Genomic DNA, 24,160 nt, shown 5'->3' with positions numbered 1-24,160 from the left:
TGTTACTTTTTTCTCGTAGATTTGCTACTTTTAATCTCATAATCTGTGTCTTTTTCTCGTAGATTTGCTTCTTTTAATCTCATAAATCTGTGACTTTTCTTCCTCAATATATGACCCCCCTCCCCTGGGTCCACATTAAATTTTTTGCCGTCGTAGTGGACTAGTCTTTACGTGATGAATTCTGCAAAAAGGTTTTTTAGATTATTTTGGATTATCTACCCCAGTCGCTCTATCTCCAGTTTCTGTGCTTCTCTTGTTCAGCTTTGGCGTCCATCACGCTTTATTATTATTGCATTATTTTAAGGTCAAGGTTAAAAAGAAGTTACTCAGCCTCCTATAGTTTGCTCCTGGGTTGTTGCGTGTTTCACTGGGGGTTTACACAGAGGACACACTGTATTAAATAAACACGTATTCACTTAGCTCAGTGCCCCCGGGGGACCGATATCATCATCCAGCTGTTGGCGTGGTGACGGAGAAATAGTAGCGAGAACCGAACGGCGTCTAAAAATATATCCCCTCGGTCTTCCAGGAACAGACGATGACCCGAGGTCCTGAAATACTAAAGAAGGAAAGCAGTGAACAATAAAGCTTTGACCAGTCAGACACACACAGCTGTCTTCCTGTCTGAGATGCAGTGTTTGTTTTACTTTTTAACCCAGGACGGGTCCAGAGGGGTCTCATCCGTGATTGCTGTCTGTAGTAATCACCACTCCTAAAGGGTCAGCTAGGACATTTAAAAACCCTGCAGACTTAATTTCCCTTTCTTAGAGTTGTCCGAACGTCCCGTTAGCTTCCTGACTCTTTTGTCCAAGAATACCAATCCGCCATTAGCCGACTATTAAATCCTCAGCTGTTTATTTTAAACCCCTCGCCAGCGGAAGCAGCTGGCTCGTCGTAGTTGGCACTGGATGCCAGAAAGCGTGGCCAACTATCAGGAGGCAGCGGCACGGAGTGGTCAGCTCAGTCCGTTCCTGCCAAGAGACGTCAGGACATGAGGAATAAGCACGAAGCTTGCGTATCAAATGGGGCCGTGAAGTGCCGACACATTAACACTTGTTCTTGTTCAACGGAGGGTGCCAGTTCTTGTTGGCAGGGGATTCTGTGTTAGTTTGAAATGTGCCGGATTACACAGGGCTGGTGTGTACGTTTTAAAGACAAAGTGTCCATCCTGAGGTTTTGGTTGAGCATGGTGACAAGAGTGGCAAGCATAGCTTTACGATCTGTTGTGCTCATTAGTTAGATAAAACTCTGCTTGAAGGCTGTCAACAGACTGTTCAATTCAATTCAATTCAATTCAGTTTTATTTATAGTGCCAAATCATAACAAAAGTGATCTCAGGACACTTTACAAACTAGGTAAAGACCACACTCTATGATAAACAAAGACCCAACAATTCCCCCGTAGAGTACGGTGGCAACGAAAACCTTCCCTATAACAGGCAGGAACGTCAGACAGTTGGCTACAAGCTAATGCTAACTGGCAGTTGGCCAACAAGGCACCTGTTGAGGAGCTTATCTGTGAGCCTGGCACCTGATGGAGGCACACGTGGAGGAGGGATGCTTATCAAGCCTCAAAATCAAGTAGCAGAATTGAAATCCACTCACTCACTCACTCATCTTCAACCGCTTGTCCCTATCGAGGTCGTGGGGGGGCTGGAGCCAATCCCAGCTGACATCGGGCATGAGGCGGGGTCCACCCTGGACAGGACGCCAGTCTAAGAATTGAAATTTCAATTCTGAAATATATGAAATACAATATAGCTACTAAAAGAGGGAGATATGGTACTGAAATGATTTTATATCTTTGGCTATCCTCCCTCTAGATGATTTACCAGCTTTTTAGACATGTGGGTATACAGGGTATCACAAACAAACATATTTTATTATAAATATACAAATAAAAGTGTCACAAATACATTAATAATATTCCTGGAAGTGTAGCCCATACTGTTTTCTTTCTACTCTACTGTAGAAAACAGAATTCACAGCCTGTTTCATGTTGATCCTCTTGTTAATGACGGTGTTCATGTTGTTGCACTGAGCAGAACCTGAGAGTTATTTCAAGCTGAGTCAATCCCGTACCTGTTAAGGCTTTAAATGGCATCCTGCCAGTCCACCACGGCTGTCTGACCTCCTTCTCACCGGGCGTGACCGTATGTGTGTCGTGTGTGTTTGTGTGTGAGTTCATGGTTCACATTTCCTTAATTTAAATGACTCTGCAAACATAAGTGTGTTAAATTTAGATACAACCTGATTAATCTGCTCAGTGTTTCCTGTTTCAGGTGCTCTAATGCCCCACTGGCCTCTCTGTGTATTTCTGTCTATTTTAGTTGATGCAGAACAGTCACTTTACACTCAGGATGTATGTCATTGGACAGCCTGTCCTTTAATTGGACCAGGGTTCAAGGCCACAAAGTGACAAACATTCTCCTTGATGAAATGTCATGTATTCTCTAGCTGGATGGCAGACTAACAGCGGGGCCATGTTTGTAGTGCTGTTGCTGAAAAGCTGGACAAAGACTGTGAAACTACCGGATTTAAAAGTCAAACATTTAACACCTGTGAGACCATGAAAATGCCTCTGAAGGTGCAGACCACTGTTAACAGGCAAAAAATGACAGAGAAGGCGATGTGACAGAGTCTTAGGTCATGGCTCACCCTATCCCTAACCGTAAAAGAAAAATATCACCCTCAAAATGACTATTTGCATCAATCACTCATGGAGTTTTGCCTCACATTCATGAAAAAAAACTTTGTAGCAAGCCTTCATTGTAACTAGGGAATCCAAACACACAGAAAAGTCTTGATGCATTGAAGAAATGGGGGTCCTAACCTTCTCAAACATCAGCAGTATGTGCACTTATGCAGACGATAGGTTGTTGTCTCTTGCGGGTCCTAACCTTCTCAAACATCAGCAGTATGTGCACTTACGCAGACGATAGGTTGTTTTCTCTTGCGGGTCCTAACCTTCTCAAACATCAGCAGTATGTGCACTTACGCAGACGATAGGTTGTTTTCTCTTGCGGGTCCTAACCTTCTCAAACATCAGCAGTATGTGCACTTACGCAGACGATAGGTTGTTTTCTCTTGCACAACACATTGAAATGCCCTTTGGTTAAATGCATAATTTGAAATGTTGCTTCGTCACTCTTTAATCCAAAGCTATTGTTTTTGTTGTTGTTCTTAATGCCAGATCAGATTGTGCGCTCAACTGTCATGGTCAGGTGACGTAGCAGAGTGAAGGATTTGCAGTTTTAGCTGTCAAGCTGTTGACCATGAACCTGCTGAGATGACTGCACCCTCGCTCGTATTGCACTCACCCGCAGTAAGCCCGTATCAGTCTGAGTGTGATGTCTGCGGCTGCTCTAACGGGATTATCTGTTCATCCCTCTCCTGCAGACCCTCTCCGTCCATTCTGTCTATTCTTATACCGCTCGTCTACTTCAACTCCAATCTTCCTTCTGAACCCTCACAACTGATTAACACATATGATGCAGGTTTGATATGATGACTGACAACTTGTTACCAACTCGTCCTGATCCAATCGTCACATCGTCCCGTTTTGTCAGGACCCTTTGGCGTCGTTTGTCTATGCACTTGGTCGTCCTGTGCGTCCAACACCTCACTACAGTCACTGTTTAATCAAGGGGAACACGTTGTGAATTCAAACAAAGCTACGTTGTTAGGATTAGGCAACACAACTTTAAGGTAGGTTTAGGAAAAGATCTTGGGATGGTTTGAAATGAGTGTTTGTAATGGTCACAGGACATGAAGGGGACACAAGCCGCGGCCCTCTGGGTGAAAGTCTGGTGTTCGTTTGACCCATCGACCACCGCAGACGGGTTTACCGTTGAAAGGCTAGTGCGTTGACAAAACTGCCGTATTTGATGACCTGGGAATGACAACAGGCTGAAAATGCATGATGGCGTCATTTTCTTATATCTAGCTTTGAGGAGAAGCGACGTTGAGGCATTTTCTTTTTCCCAATTTTGTTCGTTCCTTTTCTCAATAACAAGAACAGACACAACACGTACGGTAAGACAATACAGTAACACAACTGAGAACAGTTAACGTGAATCAATTTTGAAAGAAAACGGGGGTGTAGTGGTTAGCACTGTCGCCTCAGAGCGAGAGGGTTCCTGGTTAAAATCCCGGCTGGGGCCCTTCTGTGTGGAGTTTGCATGTTGTCCCCGTGTCTGCGTGGGTTTTCTCTGGGTTCTCCGGTTTCCTCCCACAGTCCAAAGACGTGCAGGTGTTCGCCCCCCTGTCTCTGCATTCTGCACATGCCGACCGATTTTCATACATGTAGGCCAGGGGTCGGCTCCAGCTCCCCCGCGACCCCGACAGGGACAAGAGGTTGAAGATGAAAGATGTAGATGAATATATGTATACATTAAAAAGTAACATGTGCAACACCAGTCAGTAGTAGTAGTAGTAAAAAAGAAAAGCAGTCAGTCTGGAATATCAATGAAACTTTGGTTCTTAACTAAATAAAAAAAAAGTTTCACAAATTTGTTTGAAGACCATCATAAAGAAAACCAGAGTTTTCCAGCTTTAGGAAATAAATGGCATCTCTGATCCAATGAGAAAGGAGGAGCGGGAGATTTCCATTTAAGCTCATTTTTGACACTAACAAAGATCGCTGCAGCTGTCAGGAACTCTCTGTTGAAGCACTATTGTAACCTTCTGATTGCAAAAGCGGCAACACTCCTAAATGCTTGACCTGCTAGATTTGTATTTCTGTGTTTCCCTTTCTCCATTGTTGCTCTGTGTGAACACCCAGTCTCTCCCTGAAGATGAAAGTTGAATCGCCTTCCTGTTTGGAGTTCAGATGCGATCAGCCGAGAAGAATGTGTTCTGTAAATAAAAGACTCGCTCAGGACTCCACTTCTGTGCCAGCCTCGGATTTACAACATGGATGCGTTCACACAAAATACATTTATCTGCAGAATTTGCTTTCATAGTGAAGAAGTGCCACTCTGATTGCCCACTTTTCAAGACGTCCATGAAATATGAACACACTTTAATGTCCACATGAAGACTTAGTTTAAGGAAAGAAGGGGGGGAAAGTTAGCATTTCCATTACATATGTGGTATTTCTCTCCCAATATTCAACATTTAATGACGGTAATGTTTGTTTCTCACATTCTCTTTCCTCACGTATATACATATTGCAGCCTTGTGATGTGGCAAAGACAGTTTTCAGCATCAGGGAGAGTTTTTAATAACACCAAATAAGCGGATTTTCTCAGTCTCTGAGGGATTTAGAGTCTCGTCCATATCAGGCAAAAGCTTGGGATCATGAGTCTCTGGACTGTCAGAGTTTACTTCATCATCATCATCATTCATCTTCAACCGCTTATCCCGGGGTCGGGGTCGAGGGGGGGCTGGAGCCGATCCCAGCTGACATCGGGCGTGAGGCGGTGTCCACCCTGGACAGGACGCCAGTGTATCACAGGACACATAGAGACGAACAGAGACACACAACCATTCACACCTACGGGCATTTTAAAGTCATCAAATAACAAGAAAAATGAACTTCTTCGTGCTTGTTTGCTGTTGCAGCCAGTTTGAATCCAGGACAAGGTCTTCTCTCTAAAGTCTATATTTTTGCCATTACATCTTTCTTGTGTCTTGTGTCAGGAAATGCAGCTTTCACATTTTCTTGACCAGCAGCTCTTCCTTGTTTTAATCACGCTGTTAGGTTGGAGTAAAGCTTCATGTTTGTTATCATGACTCATATCATAACATGTGAACTCTATATTTAAACACTCTCAGCTGAAAAGTTAATCGTAGTTTCAGCAGTTGTTGTTGAAAACACTAATAGAACGTGGAGATGTCCTCGTAAAATCCTTAGTGGTTAGCACTGTCGCCTCACAGCGAGAGGGTTCCAGGTTTGAATCCCGTCTGGGGCCCTTCTGTGTGGAGTTTGCATGTTGTCCCCGTGTCTGCGTGGGTTTTCTCCGGGTTCTCCGGTTTCCTCCCACAGTCCAAAGACGTGCAGGTGTTCGGTTCATTGATGACTCTAAATCACCCGTAGGTGTGAATGGTTGTCTGTCTCTGTTCGTCTCTATGTGTCCTGTGATAGACTGGCGTCCTGTCCAGGGTGGACCCCGCCTCACGCCCGATGTCAGCTTGGTTTTTACTTTCGAACGGCACGATTTATGTTTAAAATAAAGAATAATCAATTCCCCGTTCTGATCCAGAACCTGTTTCAGGAAAGGGAAAGTACCAAAAAGCCCGTTGTTAGATCAAATGCATCGTGTTTCTGTTGTTGGAGTGAATGTTTTGGATGATTCGGCCGTAGATTTAAAAGACTGCACAACATTAATTTACTTTAAAACTGTTCTCCAGAGGAACATTATTCAAACATATGTTGATTGTGTTTGCTGACAGCAGCAATACATGAATTATCAGACGTTTTCTTTTTGACCTGTGTTTAGCAGCGACCTACGTTTATGTGTTTTAAAGGGTCGGCGTTATTAGCTTTAGCTTCTGCCTATTTCCTTTTTTCAGACCTTATAAAAATGTTTGTCTTTGTCTGAAATGTCTGAAAATAAGCTGAACTGAACTGAACACTGTTGTTAATATAGAAATACCGATTGATGCAACTCTAAATTACTAGATTATGAGATTAATTGTATCTTGCTCTTTCATCTTCCGTCTAAATAACCCACTTTTTACATTTAGAGGTCATCTGTTGACAGGAAAGTCTCATAATAAGAATATTAAGAGTTGTTTCTACTGTTCAAGTGAGAGTTCTTGTGTCTTTGTTTGTTTCCAAATCCTTCCCTGAAACGTTAAAATCTTTCTCTAAAACCAAACCAAGGACCCCACCTCTGCTCTCCCCCAGTTACCACCATCGTTAACAAGAAAACAAGATCTAACTTTTCTTTTTTTATCCCCTCCCCTTCCTCAGAATCGGCCCCCAAGGCGTTCGGCATCCCCCTCTCCCAAGTCATCGCCAACGATCGGGCCTACAAGCTGCGGCAGGACGCCCTGAAGGAGAGCAGGCGAGACTGCCTGGACCTGGAGGCCAGCGTGCTGCGCTTCAGGGCGGAGAAGAGGCAGTTCTTTAACGGGAACAAGCCCTTGGTCATCTCCTCGTCCATCACGGGAGGAGGTCCCAGCTCACCGTCCGCCAACTCGGTGGCACCGGCGCCCATTTACGAAACGCAGAACAAACCGATGTCGCCCACGTTTCTGGATAACACCGGACGAGGACAGCGGAGGGTGAGTGAGGGAGTCGACAACTCAGACACAAAAGAAAGCAGCCTTTTATTGAGTCATACAAGTTGGCGTGGCTGTGGCTCAGTGGCAGAGTGGGTCGTCCTCCATTTGAGAGATTGGCGGTTTGATCCCCACCTCCCCTGGTCCACATGTCAAAGTGTCCTTGGGCAAGACACTGAACCCCGAATTGCTCCCTGTGCTGCCCATGGGTGTGTAAGTGTGGTGTGAATGGTCAGATTAGATGGTCTGTAGATGTCCACTGCCATCAGAGTGAACGGGTGAATGTGACAAACACTGTGAAAGCGCCTTGAGTAGTCAGAAGACTAGAAAGGCGCCGTATAAGTCCATTTACCATAACCTCCAGACGTCATTTCACTCTCAACCTGTAAAGGAGTGAGTAAATACAGTGTGAATCAGGTTCTCTTTATCCTGTTTGTACCTACGAAAAGTGTCATTCACATATTTATTACTGTAGCAATTACGTCCGGAGCCAAAAAGGACATTATATATATATATATGTATAAGAGCAACAAAATGTGCGTCAGACGAAAGGTCAGGATAGTGGACGGGTCCCAAAACACAGGACTTACACCCGGGACTGAATTTCGTGTTCCAGAAGTACTAAACAAGTGCAAAATTACCATTTCTTTATCTTTAACCTTCACCTTTTGCTGCGGTCACAGTTGAATACCGGTCGCCGTTTTTATTTTCTTGGAGGTTAAAGTTTATGAATAATTATGGGCGTGGCCTCTTGAGTGACAGCTAGCCTCTGGCCCTCACTTCTCCTCGGAGGTAAACGTCAGCCAGATGGACGTATCTCCCTCCCCCCCAACGTCACATACATGCCCTTTTTTGGTCAGAGGAAATGAGGCGGACTTGTCTTCTCACTCCAAGTGCAACACTGCAGTCTTGAATTTCTTACTCGCGTTTTGGCAAATTCCTTGTTTTATCAAGCGTTGGGTGTTTGTTTTCATGTTCTTCCGTGTGTGTGTGTGTGTGTGTGTGTGTGTGTGTGTGTGTGTGTGTGTGTGTGTGTGTGTGTGTGTGTGTGTGTGTGTGTGTGTGTGTGTGTGTGTGTGTGTGTGTGTGTGTGTGTGTGTGTGTGTGTGTGTGTGTGTGTGTGTGTGTGTGTGTGTGTGTGTGTGTGTGTGTGTGTGTGTGTGTGTGTGTGTGTGTGTTTGGAGTCAGTAACTCAAGAGAAGAAAATTCTCATAATCGGTGAAAGTGAAAACTGAAATGTCATCTGGGGTAGAAGAGTGTTTCCAAAAATGCCTCCACAGTGCAGCCTGCTGATGCCAGACTGCATCTCCAGCTGTGTGTGTGTGCGCGTACGACTGTGTGTGTGCGTGCGTACGACTGTGTGTGCACGACTGCGTATGTGTGTGCGCGACTGTGTTTGTGTGCGTGTGCGACTGTGTGTGTGTGCGACTGTGTGTGTGTGTGTGTGTGTGTGTGTGTGTGCGTGTGTGTTTGTGTGTGTGTGTGTGTACCGTCTCTGAGTGTGTGTGTGTACTGTCTCTGATTGAGGCGGTCACACCCTGTAATCCTTTCCCCGCTGATCTGGAAACAGTCGTTACACCAAGCCTGTAATGAGTATCATTACAGCCGCGGAGCACTGTAATCGAACCTCAACCAGCTCTCAGCGTTCACTGGGGGAAACACTGCACACACTGAATGGAGGTGTGTTTTTAAGGTTGTGTAGTCTGTGCGTCGCGTTCAAGTGGCTCTTCAAAATAAAAGTCCACTGGTTCTTTTACAACAACAGCAACAACACAAATGATCCAGCACATTTTGTCCAATTTTCGAATAAAAACTCACATAAATCAAACAAAAATCCCCATTTTACACCTTCACAAAGCTTTAAGTGTCATTCTTTGTGTTAGGAGATGTTCCCCTACAGAGTTTATTATTGTTAATTAAGGTAATTTAGCAGAAAGACAAAGTTTTCTCATCACTCTCGACCTAAATGGGACTCTGACTCACCCTCTTTCAGCTGTCTGGACTGTAGCGCCTCACTGTGTACATATCTGACAATACACACACACACACACAGACACACACACTTGGCTGGAGACATTCAGCTTGACAGATGAGGCAGCAGTAATGTGGTGGCGCTGTCACTGCGTTGTGTCCCGCGCAGTGACAGATAACGTACACACAGAGAGAGTAAAGGTTGAAATTAACGTCTGGAAAGAAGATGAATGGTCGAGGAGAACGACGCTCCGAGGCAGAAAAGTTTCTCTGAGGACATTTGAAATTGTTATCAGACTAGATATGATGGAGACGTTTCCAGGTTGTGTGTCTAAATTTAAAACTATTATTAATTCTAAGCAGATATATGTGCAATTAGTAAAGGGTGTTCTTGTCTTATTGATGTCTGTCACGGCGCAAATTGTCAAACTTTCTCTTTGTATAAAACATAAAAGAACAGGGATTTCTGTGTTCTGGTGATTCTTATTGTCTCTGCCCACCAGTGCAAAAACCTAATATATGGTTTCAGCATCACAAATGACAAAGAAAAGCAAAAGCTGGGCATGGATTCATTACTGTACAGGCCTCAAAGAGACATAAAACTACTACAAAGAGTCACAAAGCAGCTGCAGAGAGACACAAAAGAACTACAATAACTACATAAAGGGACAAAATTTCAACAAAGAGACACAAAAAGGGGGGAAATGACAACAAAGAGACACAATGAAACCCAAAAAGTGATACAAAATAACTACGAAGAGACAGAAAAAGACCACCGGTATAGACACAATATCTACAAAGAAAGGCAAAATGGCCACAAAGAGACATAAAACCACAAAAGGATTCACAAAGCAGCTGCAAAGAGACACAACACAACTACAATAACTACACAAGGGGGCAAAATTACAACAAAGAGACACAAAGACTTCAAAAAGGGGGGAAATGACCACAAAGAGACACACTGAAACCCAAAAAGTGATACAAAATAACCACAAAGAGACACAAAAAGACCACCGGTATAGACAAAATATCTACAAAGAAGGACAAAATGACTTCAGAGAGGGACAAAAAATCACAGAGGCACAAAACGACCACAAAAAGGATGCAAAATGACCACAAAGAGGCATAAAACCACAAAAAGATTGAAAAAGCAGCTGCAAAGGGACACAAAATAACTACAATAACTACACAAAGTGGCAAAATTACAACTAAGAGACACAAAATAAGTAAAAAAAAACGGACAAAAGGCCACAAAGAGACAGAGAAGACCACAGGCAGAGACAGAATAACTACAAAAAGGGGCAAAATGACTGAAGAGACACATTAGGACCACAGAACAACCCAAAAACACAGACTCATAAAACCCCATAAAGATGCGTAACGACTAGAAAAAGACAATAAAATAAAACAAAAACAGGCCGAAGTCTCCTGCTCCTATAAAAGCTGCTGGAGCCTTCAGCACGTCTGAGCCCCGTAGTCTCATAATCCCCCAGAGGAGCCGGGACAAAGGGACAAAGGGAAGATGACTTAAAGACACCCTGTGGACTATGAACATGCTTATATACATGATGCAGATTACTGTGATACCCAGTGAAGTTCATATAAATTAAAAATAAAACTGTTTCACTTCCATTTGTTCGACGTTTTAGAGGCTCGGGGGAAAAAGAGACGTAACTTTATAGATATCCAAATATTCCTGTGCTGCTGGAAATTCCTCCCAGACTCGATGTTCCTCCAGAAACGATCAGCCGTAGACCGTAGACAAGTGATTTATGCTCCTGAGGTATTCGCCCTCGGCCTCTCTGAGCTATTTATTGGACGGCGACGTCGGGATGTTCTGCTGGCGGCTTCTCCTCACATCCATCTTTAAAATGCTCTCTCCATTTTCTCCTGTCAGCGCTTCTCTCTGCGCGTCTCTTCTCCCTCTCTACTCTGGGAATCAAACACTCGAGTAAGAGTACGTGTCACATCAGTCCTCCCTCTGCCCCTGCAGGGTGGTCTGTCCGTGGACTCCATCTCCGACCTCGTGGAGAGTCAGTCCCGCCTGTTGGAGGCGCTGCAGCTCTCTCACCCGGCCGAGCTGGAGCTCAAGAAGTCGCCCGCGGAGGGCAGGACCCAGACCAAGCTCAGCCTCAACCCCATCTACAGGCAGGTGCCCAGGGTGCTGGAGAGGTGCTGCAGCCACATCGAGAACCACGGTGAGGCGCGGGACGTATCTCGCTTGCGCCATTTGGAGTCCCCAAATGAGACTAAGCGGCAAGAAGTCTGAGATAAAGGTGTAATCCTAGTGTATTTGCATCCAATAGTCTTTTTCAGCATGAATATAGTTCATCAAATAAGCCGTAGAGACAGTTTTTTCCCCTGTTAACAGAGAAATTGCGGACAGTCGCTAACAGCCTGACGTGGCTAACACTGATTAGCTCGTGGCTAACACTGATTAGCTCGTGGCTAACACTGATTAGCTCGTGGCTAACACTGATTAGCTCGTGGCGGAGCACTGAACGCATCCAAACCGGCTTTTTTTAACCACTAAAACTGCTCAAAATAGCATCAAACCTCCATGGCCTATTCGATATTCACGCCGATAAAGACCATGGGATGCAAATACGCCGGAATCACACTTTAAGTACGTTGACGTCAATGTTCTTAACTTAAGTCTTGATGGGACTGTTTCCTGCTCTGCTTTGTGTCCCCAGGTCTGCAGACCGTGGGCATTTTCCGAGTTGGCAGCTCTAAGAAGAGAGTGAGGCAGGTGAGGAGGTTTTCCGTCCATTTATTTTTATTTTAACCGTTAAATAAACATAAAATCTGAATATAATGTTGAGGTGTCTTTGTGTTTTGGAGCAAACAGTTCTGGGGAGCTCCAGTGAGAACCTTTGTTTGTCTTTTTGTGCATTTGCACAGTAACGTACGCAGGCTAGCCCCTACGGCGGCTCCGGAGATGGAAACTGGACAGTTAGCTAGTTAGCTTATCCTTGTTGTTACGTTAGACCCACCAGACATGTACTGTATAATTATTATCATGTCTTTAATGCATAAATTAAAGGAAATGACAGGTTTACATTTCACATTATATATATTTATATATATATATATATATATATATATTTGATTGATTGATTGATTTGTAGAAATAGCTGGCTGGCTAGCTAGCTATTTAGTGGCTGGTTGGCTAGCTAGCTAATGTAGTGGCTAGTTGGCTAGCTAGCTAATTTAGTGGCTAGTTGGTTGGTTGCTTTCTACACTGGTGAAAGAAAATGAGCCCAGCAAAGTTGATGCTTTCTACTCTTGGACAAGTAAATTTGACTTATTAGCAGCTGGCTACTTAGCTGGCTAGTTAGCTGGCTAGCGTTTAAAAAATTGCTGGTGTTGCATTGACTCGTGTGTTCGACGAATCACTGTGTGTCACTGAAGGTTCCTCTTGTGCTGGGTGAGAAAAGTCCCTCAAAGTGGATCTAATAACTACGTCGTTCCTGGTTCTTACTGTGCTTAGAACCATGAAAAAGTTCCTCCGGTCCATAAGACCAAACATAAACGCATCTACTGTAAAAAGTGGTCGGACACCAGTTGTATTATTATTATAACACCAATATTAAGTGTGAATCTTCCCCGTGTTTCCTGTCGGACTGGAATATAAAAATAACCTCCCAGGGAAAAGCCGCTGACGCGTGACATCCTGTTTTTGGAGTGACCGCGTGAATCGTCGGGGGGGAAAAAGTGACTCCTGTTTAATCTCTGTTTTGTTTCCGTATATTTTTGGGTGCATCTGTCTTCTCTGTGCCGCCCCTCAGCTGCTCGATGACTTCGACAGGGGGGTGGACGTCCAGCTGGATGAGGAGCACAGCGTCCACGACGTGGCGGCGCTGCTCAAAGAGTTCCTCAGGGACATCCCCGATCCCCTGCTGTCCCGAGAGCTCTACCCCGCCTTCCTGCACGCCAACCGTAAGCACACGCACGCGCACAGTGACCACACCGCAGTCACACCTGCACAAGTCTAACTCTCCTCCTGTGTGTGGCCTCCTGTAGTGCTGAGGGGAGCAGACCAGCTCCAGTACCTGCAGCACCTCCTCTACCTGCTGCCTCCCTGCAACTGCGACACGCTGCTGCGCCTCCTCAGCCTGTTACACACCGTGCAGAGCTTCGCCCAGGACAGCATAGGCACCAACGACGAGGAGGTGGGCTTCACCCGTCACAACAACGATCCCCTTCACACCTGTGTATCGATGTAGGACCCAGGGATGCGCTTTGGGTCGAATTTAGTGCAATTTTAACAATAAATTAGCTCTATTTTTTTATTTAATTTTGTTTTTATGGCTTGAATCTGTAAGAAATGACTGGATTATGTGAGTCCGCACGATTCTTTCCATACAAGCCACGCCCATTTACATGCAAGCCACGCCCACTTCGGTCTAGATCGTTTTCCACCCTATTGAATTGCGTCCAAATCTGTTTTTCTCTCTCCCTCCTGCACATTTTTTCAGCAATCCTCACCAAATTCAGTACGGACCGTCTCTGGACCAAGCTGGAGAAATATGCTGTTTCAGATCTTTTTATGTTCCTTTCGTGCTCGTACACGTGCAAATGTGCTTTACAAAAGCCCACCTCTCCCAAACGGCCGTTGCCGGCAACTGTACCGCGTCTAGGAGCGGCACTCACACTGGTCAAACGAACTAGACTTTACCCGTGACACCTGTTTGGGCACGGTACGGAAGGACAGTGTGAGTGCGACCTTAGCGACTCTCTAGGATTTCTCAGTTAATAGTTGTTACACCAAAAAAAACTGTCTCCATGGTTTATTTGATGTATGAAAATGTGACCATGGGGTGATTTTATGCTGGAATTACACTTTAAGCGTACACAACCTCCCAGAGTCCAGTGTGACGTCTTCAAATGTTGAGGTGGTTCAGGATCATCTGGTAAGGATGAACCCTGGGCGCCTCCCTAGGGAGGTGTTCCAGGCACGTCCAGCTGGGAGGAGGCCTCGGGGAAGACCCAGGACCAGGTGGAGAGATTAGATCTCCACACTGGCCTGGGAACGCCTCAGGATCCCCCAGTTAGAGCTGGTTAATGTGGCCCGGGAAAGGGAAGTTTGGGGTCCCCTGCTAAAGCTGCTGCCCCCGAGACCCGACCCCGAATAAGAGGCTGAAGATGAGATGAGATGACAAAAAAAAGCAGCAAATCATCTCTTTAGGAAGCTGAAGATGTGTTGGTCTGACGATGTTATCCGCAGAATGTCCCATCATAGGCATGTCGGTCTCTATCTGTGTCAGCGTATATGTTTATTTTTTAAAGGTAATATGATGCAGAAACAAAGCCTGGGGGGATTTAGAGATGATGTCATATATATATAGTATTGTACAAAATTTCAAAATAAAATAAAGGAGAAGCAAAACCCTATTTCTTTCTCGTCTGTCCAGCATTTAAAGCCACTTTCACATCGTCTGCTCCTTCTTCTCCTCCTCCTCTTCCTCCTCCAGATCCCCGGGAACAAGATGACGGCGGCGAACCTGGCGGTGATCTTCGGGCCCAACCTGCTGCAGAGGGAGCGGGGAGGAGACGGGACGGCTCATTCGATGGGGATCGAGGACAGCACGGCCATCATCAGCGTGACCCTGGTGCTCATACAGAACTACAGGAGGCTCTTCACGGTACGGTCGAACCGCAGAGTCCGTTTTCAGGATCACTGTCTGTGAAGAAAGACAGTGCGTACGGTTTTAAAGGGTCAGTCCACCCACGTTAGTGTTTTGCGGTGTCATGCGTTCAGGGTTTGAGGTATTTGCCTCTGAACTTCAAAACAGTGGAGGTGAATGACTTGGGAAGAATATTTATTTGACCCAGAAGGATTTTCTTTACGTCGTGAACTCTTCTGAAGAGGTTTTACATTTTTTTAAGTAACCGTTCAATAAAATGTTTCATATGTTGAATAAGTTTTAATCAATCTTACTAGAAAAAAAGGTGAAAACATGAATAAAAAGTGGGTAAAAGTAAAGAAGAAAGTAAAAGTATAAAGAAAACTTAAAAATTAAGATTTTAAAGCAAAATAAAGGACCGAAAATTGGTCGTTTTGAGTGAACATGTAGGGCGCACTCACACTGTCCATCCGTACCGTGCCCAAACAGGTGTCACGGGTAAAGTCTAGTTCCTTTGACCAGTGTGAGTGCAACCGCTCCGCGCCTAGCTGCAGCACACTTGCCGTCCACGGCCCGTCTGAGAGAGGTGGGCTTTTGTAAAGCACGTTTGCACGTGTACGAGCATGAGCGTGCGCACGTGTACGAGCACGAGGCCTATGGCTGTTCTGAGGTCATTTCCTGCGCGCCTGTTGGGACGTAGAAAAAAGAAGGAGGGACCATGCGCGGACATTTCAAACAATGGCGGTGAAAGGTTCACGTTGGTGTGATGCGGAGGTGGAGTGTTTACTGCAGATTTGGTCGATGAAAAGATTCAAAAACAGTCGAACAAGACGCACAAAAACTCCGAGGTCTACGGAAAGATCTGGAAACAAAGCCACGCATCGCCATGACGTCATCAATGCGTGTGACGTGTTACGGCGTGATGACGTATAGGCAGCAAGAAGCATTCTCCGAGGCCCAGGTAGTGTGAGTACAAACGGGCCTGGAGGGGGGGACAAGGACCCTAAAGCACGGGGCACGGGACGGAGGCACAGTGTGAGCGCGCTCTATTAGTTACTTTTATTTTAGACTGTGGCTCAGGAGCGGGTCGTCCACTAATCTGAAGATCGGTGGTTCGATCTCCTGCTCCTCCAGTCCCGAGGGCGACCCTGACCCCCAAACAAGAATAAGAAAGAAAACACGATGAAATAAATTTATTAACACCAAAAAATTACATCAAAACTAAGAAATACATGAAAAACAATATTTATATAGAAAAATCCTGTCTGTGTAAATGTGACGCAGGTGTCCGCGGAGCTGCAACAGGAAGTCCTGATGAGTCTGATCCAGACCGACCCGGACATCATCGACTACCTGCTGCGTCGGAAACTCAGGTAACCACGGCAACCACTCTTGAAAAACGACAAATCCCAAAGAGTACAGACCTTTTCAAAGATGTAAACATTCGTAATTTGTCCTAGTTTATTTCCTGTTGCAGTGAATGTGAATGACATCAGCTGACAGGAAGTTAACCAGGACCAAGGCTGTTGCCTAGCAATGGAATTCCAATGAACTGCTGTGTCTAACCGCAGCTAACTGAGGCTACGTTATATTTCCATCGCTCCCTGTAGCGGCAGTCACTTGACGGTGGACAGCGGCAGTGAGTCGGGGGGGCGCAGGGACACCGGGGCGTCCCTGGACTCCGTGGGAGCCTCCAGCGGGAGTTTGTCCCCGCTGGAGCCGCCATCGCCGCTTTTCCCGCCCGATGGCAACGGCGGGGACGGCAGCCTGACCAGCGAGGTCTTCCTCAACGTGCTGAAACTGAACCAGAACAGGAAGCGCCAGGACACCAGATACGGTACACGTGGCGCCATTATAACAATGATATTTATGTTTTCTTTCACATTTGTGCCTTTTAAAAAAAATGTATAACTATTTTCAAGCCAGGAAACCAAGAAAAGTTCATAAATATATAATATAATTAAATAAAAATATAAGAAAACAACATCAAGAGGGCTTAAAAACAGCTTTTAGGTCGTATGGAAACCGTGGGATGCCACAATTATTCAATTAAGAGGTTATTAAAGAAATATAAAATGAAACAGTTAAATTAAGTAAACAATATCCAGATTAATAAAACATTCTGACAGAGTGAAAATAACATTAATACCCTTTTAATATGGAAGAGCTAATGTGTCACTAATAGTCGCAATCAAACATTTGATAAATTAATTGTTAAAATAGGCATTAATACATTTTTATGTTTCAAAGTTTATAATGACTTAAAGTAATAACATTTTGAACAATTTAATATTCCTCTTTTTTCAAAAACGTTCTGGGAAAGTAGAAAACACCACAAAAAGGGGACAAAATGACTAAAAACAGACGCAAAACACCACAAAAACATGACAAAATGACTAAAAACAGACGCAAAACACCTCAAAAACATGACAAAATTACTAAAACAGATAAAAACACCTCATGAATGTGACAAAATTACTGAAAACAGATGAAAACACCTCAAAACATGAAAAAACGACTAACAACACATGAAAACACCACAAAAATTTGACAAAACGACTAAAAACAGATGAAAACATCACAAAAACTAAACGACAAAAAAAACAGATGAAAACACCACAAAAACATGACAAAATGACTGAAAACAGATGAAAACACCACAAAAACGACTAAAAACAGATGAAAACCCCTCAAAAACATGACAAAACGACTTAAAACAGATGAAAACACCACAAAAACGACTAAAAACAGATGAATAGACCACAAAAACATGACAAAAACGACTGAAAACAGATGAAAACACCTCAAAAACATGACAAAACAAATAAAACAACACAAAAACGACTACAAACGGATGAAAACACCATAAAAACATGACAAAACGACTGAAAACACCATCAACATGACTAAAAACAGATGAAAACACCTCAAAAACATGACAAAACGACTAAAAACTGATGAAAACACCACAAAAACATGACAAAAAGACTGAAAACACCACAAAAACGACTAATAACAGATGAAAACACCACAAAAACGACTAAAAACAGATGAAAACCCCACAAAAACATAACAAAACGACTGAAAACACCACAAAAACGACTAAAAACAGATGAAAACCCCACAAAAACATGACAAAAACGACTGAAAACAGATGAAAACACCTCAAAAACGACTAAAAACACTGAAAACACCACCAAAATTAGGGTTAGGGTTAGGGTTAGGGTTAGGGTTGGGGTTAGGGTTGGGGTTAGGGTTAGGGTTAGGGTTAGGGGTTAGGGTTAGGATTGGGTTAGGGTTGGGGTTAGGGTTGGGGTTAGGGTTAGGGTTGGGGTTGGGGTTAGGGTTAGGGTTGGGGTTAGGGCTGGGGTTAGGGTTGGGTTTAGGGCTGGGGTTAGGGTTTGGGTTGGGGTTGGGGTTAGGGCTGGGGTTAGGGTTGGGGTTAGGTTAGGGCTGGGGTTAGGGTTGGGGTTAGGGCTGGGGTTAGGGTTAGGGTTGGGGTTAGGGCTGGGGTTAGGGTTAGGGTTGGGGTTAGGGCTGGGGTTGGGGTTAGGGCTGGGGTTAGGGTTAGGGTTAGGGTCGGGGTCGGGGTTGGGGTTAGGGTTGGGGTTAGGGTCGGGGTTAGGGTTAGGGTTAGGGTTGGGGTTTGGGTTGGGGTTGGGGTTGGGGTTAGGGTTAGGGTTGGGGCTAGGGTTAGGGTTGGGGTTAGGGTTAGGGTTAGGGCTGGGGTTAGGGTTAGGGTTGGGGTTAGGGTTAGGGTTAGGGCTGGGGTTAGGGTTAGGGTTGGGGTTAGGGTTAGGGTTGGGGTTAGGGTTAGGGTTAGGGCTGGGGTTGGGGTTAGGGTTGGGGTTAGGGTTGGGGTTGGGGCTGGGGTTAGGGTTGGGGTTAGGGTTAGGGCTGGGGTTAGGGTTAGGGTTGGGGTTAGGGTTAGGGTTAGGGCTGGGGTTAGGGTTAGGGTTGGGGTTAGGGTTGGGGTTAGGGCTGGGGTTGGGGTTAGGGTTGGGGTTGGGGTTGGGGCTAGGGTTAGGGTTAGGGTTGGGGTTAGGGTTAGGGTTGGGGTTAGGGTTAGGGTTAGGGTTAGGGTTGGGGTTAGGGTTAGGGCTGGGGTTAGGGTTAGGGTTAGGGTTGGGGTTAGGGTTAGGGTTAGGGCTGGGGTTAGGGTTAGGGTTAGGGTTAGGGTTGGGGTTAGGGTTAGGGTCTAGGGTTAGGGTTGGGGTTAGGGCTGGGGTTAGGGTTAGGGTTAGGGTTAGGGTTGGGGTTAGGGTTAGGGTCTAGGGTTAGGGTTGGGGTTAGGGCTGGGGTTAGGGTTAGGGTTAGGGTTAGGGTTGGGGTTGGGGTTGGGGCTAGGGTTAGGGTTAGGTTTAGGGTTGGGGTTAGGGCTGGGGTTAGGGTTAGGGTTAGGGTTAGGGTTAGGGTTAGGGGTTAGGGTTAGGGTTAGGGCTGGGGTCTAGGGTTAGGGTTGGGGTTAGGGCTGGGGTTAGGGTTAGGGTTAGGGTTGGGGTTGGGGTTGGGGCTAGGGTTAGGGTTGGGGTTAGGGTTAGGGTTGGGGTTAGGGTTAGGGCTGGGGTTAGGGTTAGGGTTGGGGTTGGGGTTGGGGTTAGGGTTGGGGTTAGGGTTAGGGCTGGGGTTAGGGTTAGGGTCTAGGGTTAGGGTTGGGGTTAGGGTTAGGGTTGGGGTTAGGGTTAGGGCTGGGGTTAGGGTTAGGGTTAGGGTTGGGGTTGGGGTTAGGGTTGGGGTTAGGGTTAGGGTTAGGGTTGGGGTTAGGGCTGGGGTTAGGGTTAGGGTTAGGGTTGTGGTTAGGGTTAGGGTTGGGGTTAGGGCTGGGGTTAGGGTTAGGGTTAGGGTTGGGGTTAGGGTTAGGGTTAGGGTTAGGGTTAGGGTTGGGGTTAGGGTTAGGGTTAGGGTTGGGGTTAGGGTCTAGGGTCTAGGGTTAGGGTTAGGGTTAGGGTTGGGGTTAGGGTTAGGGTTGGGGTTAGGGTTAGGGCTGGGGTTAGGGTTAGGGTTAGGGTTGGGGTTGGGGTTAGGGTTGGGGTTAGGGTTAGGGTTAGGGTTGGGGTTAGGGCTGGGGTTAGGGTTAGGGTTAGGGTTGTGGTTAGGGTTAGGGTTGGGGTTAGGGCTGGGGTTAGGGTTAGGGTTAGGGTTGGGGTTAGGGTTAGGGTTAGGGTTAGGGTTAGGGTTGGGGTTAGGGTTAGGGTTAGGGTTGGGGTTAGGGTCTAGGGTCTAGGGTTAGGGTTAGGGTTAGGGTTGGGGTTGGGGTTGGGGCAAGGGTTAGGGTTAGGGTTAGGGTTAGGGTTAGGGTTAGGGTTAGGGCTGGGGTTAGGGTTAGGGTTAGGGTTGTGGTTAGGGTTAGGGTTGGGGTTAGGGCTGGGGTTAGGGTTGGGGTTAGGGTTAGGGTTAGGGTTAGGGTTGGGGTTAGGGTTAGGGTTAGGGTTGGGGTTAGGGTCTAGGGTCTAGGGTTAGGGTTAGGGTTAGGGTTGGGGTTGGGGTTGGGGCAAGGGTTAGGGTTGGGGTTAGGTTTGGGGTTTGGGTTGGGGTTAGGGTTAGGGTTAGGGTTGGGGTTAGGGCTGGGGTTAGGGTTAGGGTTAGGGTTGTGGTTAGGGTTAGGGTTGGGGTTAGGGTTGGGGTTAGGGTTAGGGTTAGGGTTGGGGTTAGGGTTAGGGTTAGGGTTGGGGTTAGGGTTAGGGTTAGGGTTGGGGTTAGGGTTAGGGCTGGGGTTAGGGTTAGGGTTAGGGTTAGGGTTGGGGTTAGGGTTAGGGCTGGGGTTAGGGTTAGGGTTAGGGGTTAGGGTTGGGGTTGGGGTTAGGGCTGGGGTTAGGGTTAGGGTTAGGGTTAGGGTTAGGGTTAGGGTTGGGGTTAGGGCTGGGGTTAGGGTTAGGGTTGGGGTTAGGGCTGGGGTTAGGGTTGGGGTTGGGGTTAGGGTTAGGGCTGGGGTTAGGGTTAGGGTTGGGGTTAGGGTTAGGGTTGGGGTTAGGGCTGGGGTTAGGGTTAGGGTTAGGGTTAGGGTTAGGGTTGGGGTTAGGGTTGGGGTTAGGGTTAGGGTTGGGGTTGGGGTTAGGGTTAGGGTTAGGGCTGGGGTTAGGGTTAGGGTTGGGGTTAGGGCTGGGGTTAGGGTTGGGGTTAGGGCTGGGGTTAGGGTTAGGGTTGGGGTTGGGGTTAGGGTTAGGGTTAGGGTTAGGGCTGGGGTTAGGGTTAGGGCTGGGGTTAGGGTTGGGGTTAGGGTTAGGGTTAGGGCTGGGGTTAGGGTTAGGGCTGGGGTTGGGGTTAGGGTTGGGGTTAGGGTTAGGGTTGGGGTTAGGGTTAGGGTTGGGGTTAGGGTTGGGGTTAGGGCTGGGGTTAGGGTTAGGGTTGGGGTTAGGGTTAGGGGTTAGGGTTGGGGTTGGGGTTAGGGCTGGGGTTAGGGTTAGGGTTGGGGTTAGGGCTGGGGTTAGGGTTAGGGTTAGGGTTAGGGTTAGGGTTGGGGTTAGGGTTAGGGTTAGGGTTAGGGTTGGGGCTAGGGTTAGGGTTGGGGCTAGGGTTAGGGTTAGGGTTAGGGTTAGGGTTAGGGTTAGGGTTGGGGCTAGGGTTAGGGTTAGGGTTAGGGTTAGGGTTAGGGTTGGGGTTAGGGTTAGGGTTGGGGTTAGGGTTGGGGTTAGGGTTAGGGCTGGGGTTAGGGTTAGGGTTAGGGTTGGGGTTAGGGTTGGGGTTGGGGTTAGGGTTAGGGTTAGGGTTAGGGTTGGGGTTAGGGTTTGGGGGTCATACATGTGGACACAGCTCCACCCGGTGGTGACAGAGGGGAAGTGGCAGACGTTGGAACAGGAAACAAGCATTTTTAACATCTTTAATGATTCAATATTCATCTTTTTTCAACATTTACAGGAAGAATAAATTAATGATAAACACATGGTTTTCCTCTTTCAACATTCATCATATTTATTTGTTTTTTTAAAAATAGATTTCTCCAATTTTTAGAAAAGTCTCGGTTTATTAAATCAAAGGTTTAAAAAAACTTTTTTTTTTTTAAAAAGGTTAAAAATCTTCTGTTTTTTTTCCGCAGTCTTAAAAAACTTTGCGTTCATTCTTTTCCTTTTTATGTGTTGGACAAAAATCATCTAATTTGATTGTTTCTCCATAGAAAAAAGGAATAAGATGCTTATTTTAGGGCTTGAACCTTTAATAATAATTAATTATCTAAAAGTCTATAGCATCTTATATAAAGTATATAATATTAAACGCAGCTCACTTCATTTTAAAAAATGACAAAACGACTAAAAACAGACGCAAAAAAACACAAAAACATGATAAAAGGACTAAAAACAGACGAAAAAAAACACAAAAACATGATAAAACGACTAAAAACAGACGCAAAAAAACACAAAAACATGACAAAACGACTAAAAACAGACGCAAAAAAACACAAAAACATGATAAAACGACTAAAAACAGACGCAAAAAAACACAAAAACATGATAAAACGACCAAAAACTGACGCAAAAAAACACAAAAACATGATAAAACGACTAAAAACAGACGCAAAAAAACACAAAAACATGACAAAACGACTAAAAACAGACGCAAAAAAACACAAAAACATGATAAAACGACCAAAAACTGACGCAAAAAAACACAAAAACATGATAAAACGACCAAAAACAGATGCAAAAAAACACAAAAACATGACAAAACGACTAAAAACAGATGCAAAAAAACACAAAAACATGACAAAACGACTAAAAACAGATGCAAAAAAACAAAAAAAACATGACAAAACGACTAAAGGGGCTGGGGTTAGGGTTAGGGTTAGGGTTAGGGTTAGGGTTGGGGTTAGGGCTGGGGTTAGGGTTAGGGCTGGGGTTAGGGTTAGGGTTAGGGCTGGGGTTAGGGTTAGGGTTAGGGTTAGGGTTAGGGTTAGGGTTAGGGTTGGGGTTAGGGTTAGGGCTGGGGTTAGGGTTGGGGTTAGGGTTAGGGCTGGGGTTAGGGTTAGGGTTAGGGTTGGGGTTGGGGTTAGGGTTTGGGTTAGGGTTAGGGTTGGGGTTGGGGTTAGGGTTGGGGTTAGGGTTAGGGCTGGGGTTAGGGTTAGGGTTGGGGTTGGGGTTAGGGTTGGGGTTAGGGTTAGGGTTAGGGTTAGGGTTGGGGTTGGGGTTAGGGTTAGGGTTGGGGTTAGGGTTAGGGTTGGGGTTGGGGTTAGGGTTAGGGCTGGGGTTAGGGTTAGGGCTGGGGTTAGGGTTAGGGTTAGGGTTGGGGTTAGGGTTGGGGTTAGGGTTAGGGCTGGGGTTAGGGTTAGGGCTGGGGTTAGGGTTAGGGTTAGGGTTGGGGTTAGGGTTGGGGTTAGGGTTAGGGCTGGGGTTAGGGTTAGGGTTGGGGTTAGGGTTAGGGCTGGGGTTAGGGTTAGGGTTGGGGTTAGGGTTAGGGTTAGGGTTGGGGTTAGGGTTGGGGTTAGGGTTAGGGTTAGGGTTAGGGTTGGGGTTAGGGTTGGGGTTAGGGTTAGGGTTAGGGTTGGGGTTAGGGTTAGGGTTAGGGTTAGGGTTAGGGTTGGGGTTAGGGTTGGGGTTAGGGTTAGGGTTAGGGTTAGGGTTGGGGTTAGGGTTAGGGTTGGGGTTAGGGTTAGGGTTAGGGTTAGGGTTAGGGTTGGGGTTAGGGTTAGGGTTAGGGTTGGGGTTAGGGTTAGGGCTGGGGTTAGGGTTAGGGTTAGGGTTGGGGTTAGGGTTAGGGTTGGGGTTAGGGTTAGGGTTAGGGTTAGGGTTGGGGTTAGGGTTTGGGGGTCATACATGTGGACACAGCTCCACCCGGTGGTGACAGAGGGGAAGTGGCAGACGTTGGAACAGGAAACAAGCATTTTTAACATCTTTAATGATTCAATATTCATCTTTTTTCAACATTTACAGGAAGAATAAATTAATGATAAACACATGGTTTTCCTCTTTCAACATTCATCATATTTATTTGTTTTTTTAAAAATAGATTTCTCCAATTTTTAGAAAAGTCTCGGTTTATTAAATCAAAGGTTTAAAAAAACTTTTTTTTTTTTAAAAAGGTTAAAAATCTTCTGTTTTTTTTCCGCAGTCTTAAAAAACTTTGCGTTCATTCTTTTCCTTTTTATGTGTTGGACAAAAATCATCTAATTTGATTGTTTCTCCATAGAAAAAAGGAATAAGATGCTTATTTTAGGGCTTGAACCTTTAATAATAATTAATTATCTAAAAGTCTATAGCATCTTATATAAAGTATATAATATTAAACGCAGCTCACTTCATTTAAAAAAATGACAAAACGACTAAAAACAGACGCAAAAAAACACAAAAACATGATAAAAGGACTAAAAACAGACGCAAAAAAACACAAAAACATGATAAA

At 45.6% G+C, this 24,160-nt stretch overlaps 1 protein-coding gene across 2 annotated transcripts in view; it reads left to right on the top strand.

Annotated features, from left to right (window-relative positions):
- arhgap36 (Rho GTPase activating protein 36) overlaps positions 1–24,160 on the top strand; it is an 89,923-nt gene that overhangs the window by 61,892 nt on the left and 3,871 nt on the right. For both annotated transcript variants that reach the window (XM_083937425.1, XM_083937426.1), the window contains exons 4-11: positions 6,919–7,232; positions 11,194–11,398; positions 11,897–11,952; positions 12,992–13,142; positions 13,227–13,375; positions 14,678–14,848; positions 16,115–16,203; positions 16,441–16,667. In XM_083937425.1, the coding sequence (XP_083793551.1) occupies positions 6,919–7,232; positions 11,194–11,398; positions 11,897–11,952; positions 12,992–13,142; positions 13,227–13,375; positions 14,678–14,848; positions 16,115–16,203; positions 16,441–16,667 (1,362 nt within the window). The remainder of the gene's footprint in view (positions 1–6,918; positions 7,233–11,193; positions 11,399–11,896; positions 11,953–12,991; positions 13,143–13,226; positions 13,376–14,677; positions 14,849–16,114; positions 16,204–16,440; positions 16,668–24,160) is intronic.

The sequence above is a fragment of the Echiichthys vipera genome, assembly GCF_963691815.1.
Source record: "Echiichthys vipera genome assembly, chromosome: 22".
In the NCBI taxonomy this organism is placed as follows: Eukaryota; Metazoa; Chordata; class Actinopteri; order Perciformes; family Trachinidae; genus Echiichthys; species Echiichthys vipera.
This window is presented reverse-complemented; position numbering and strand designations above follow the sequence as displayed.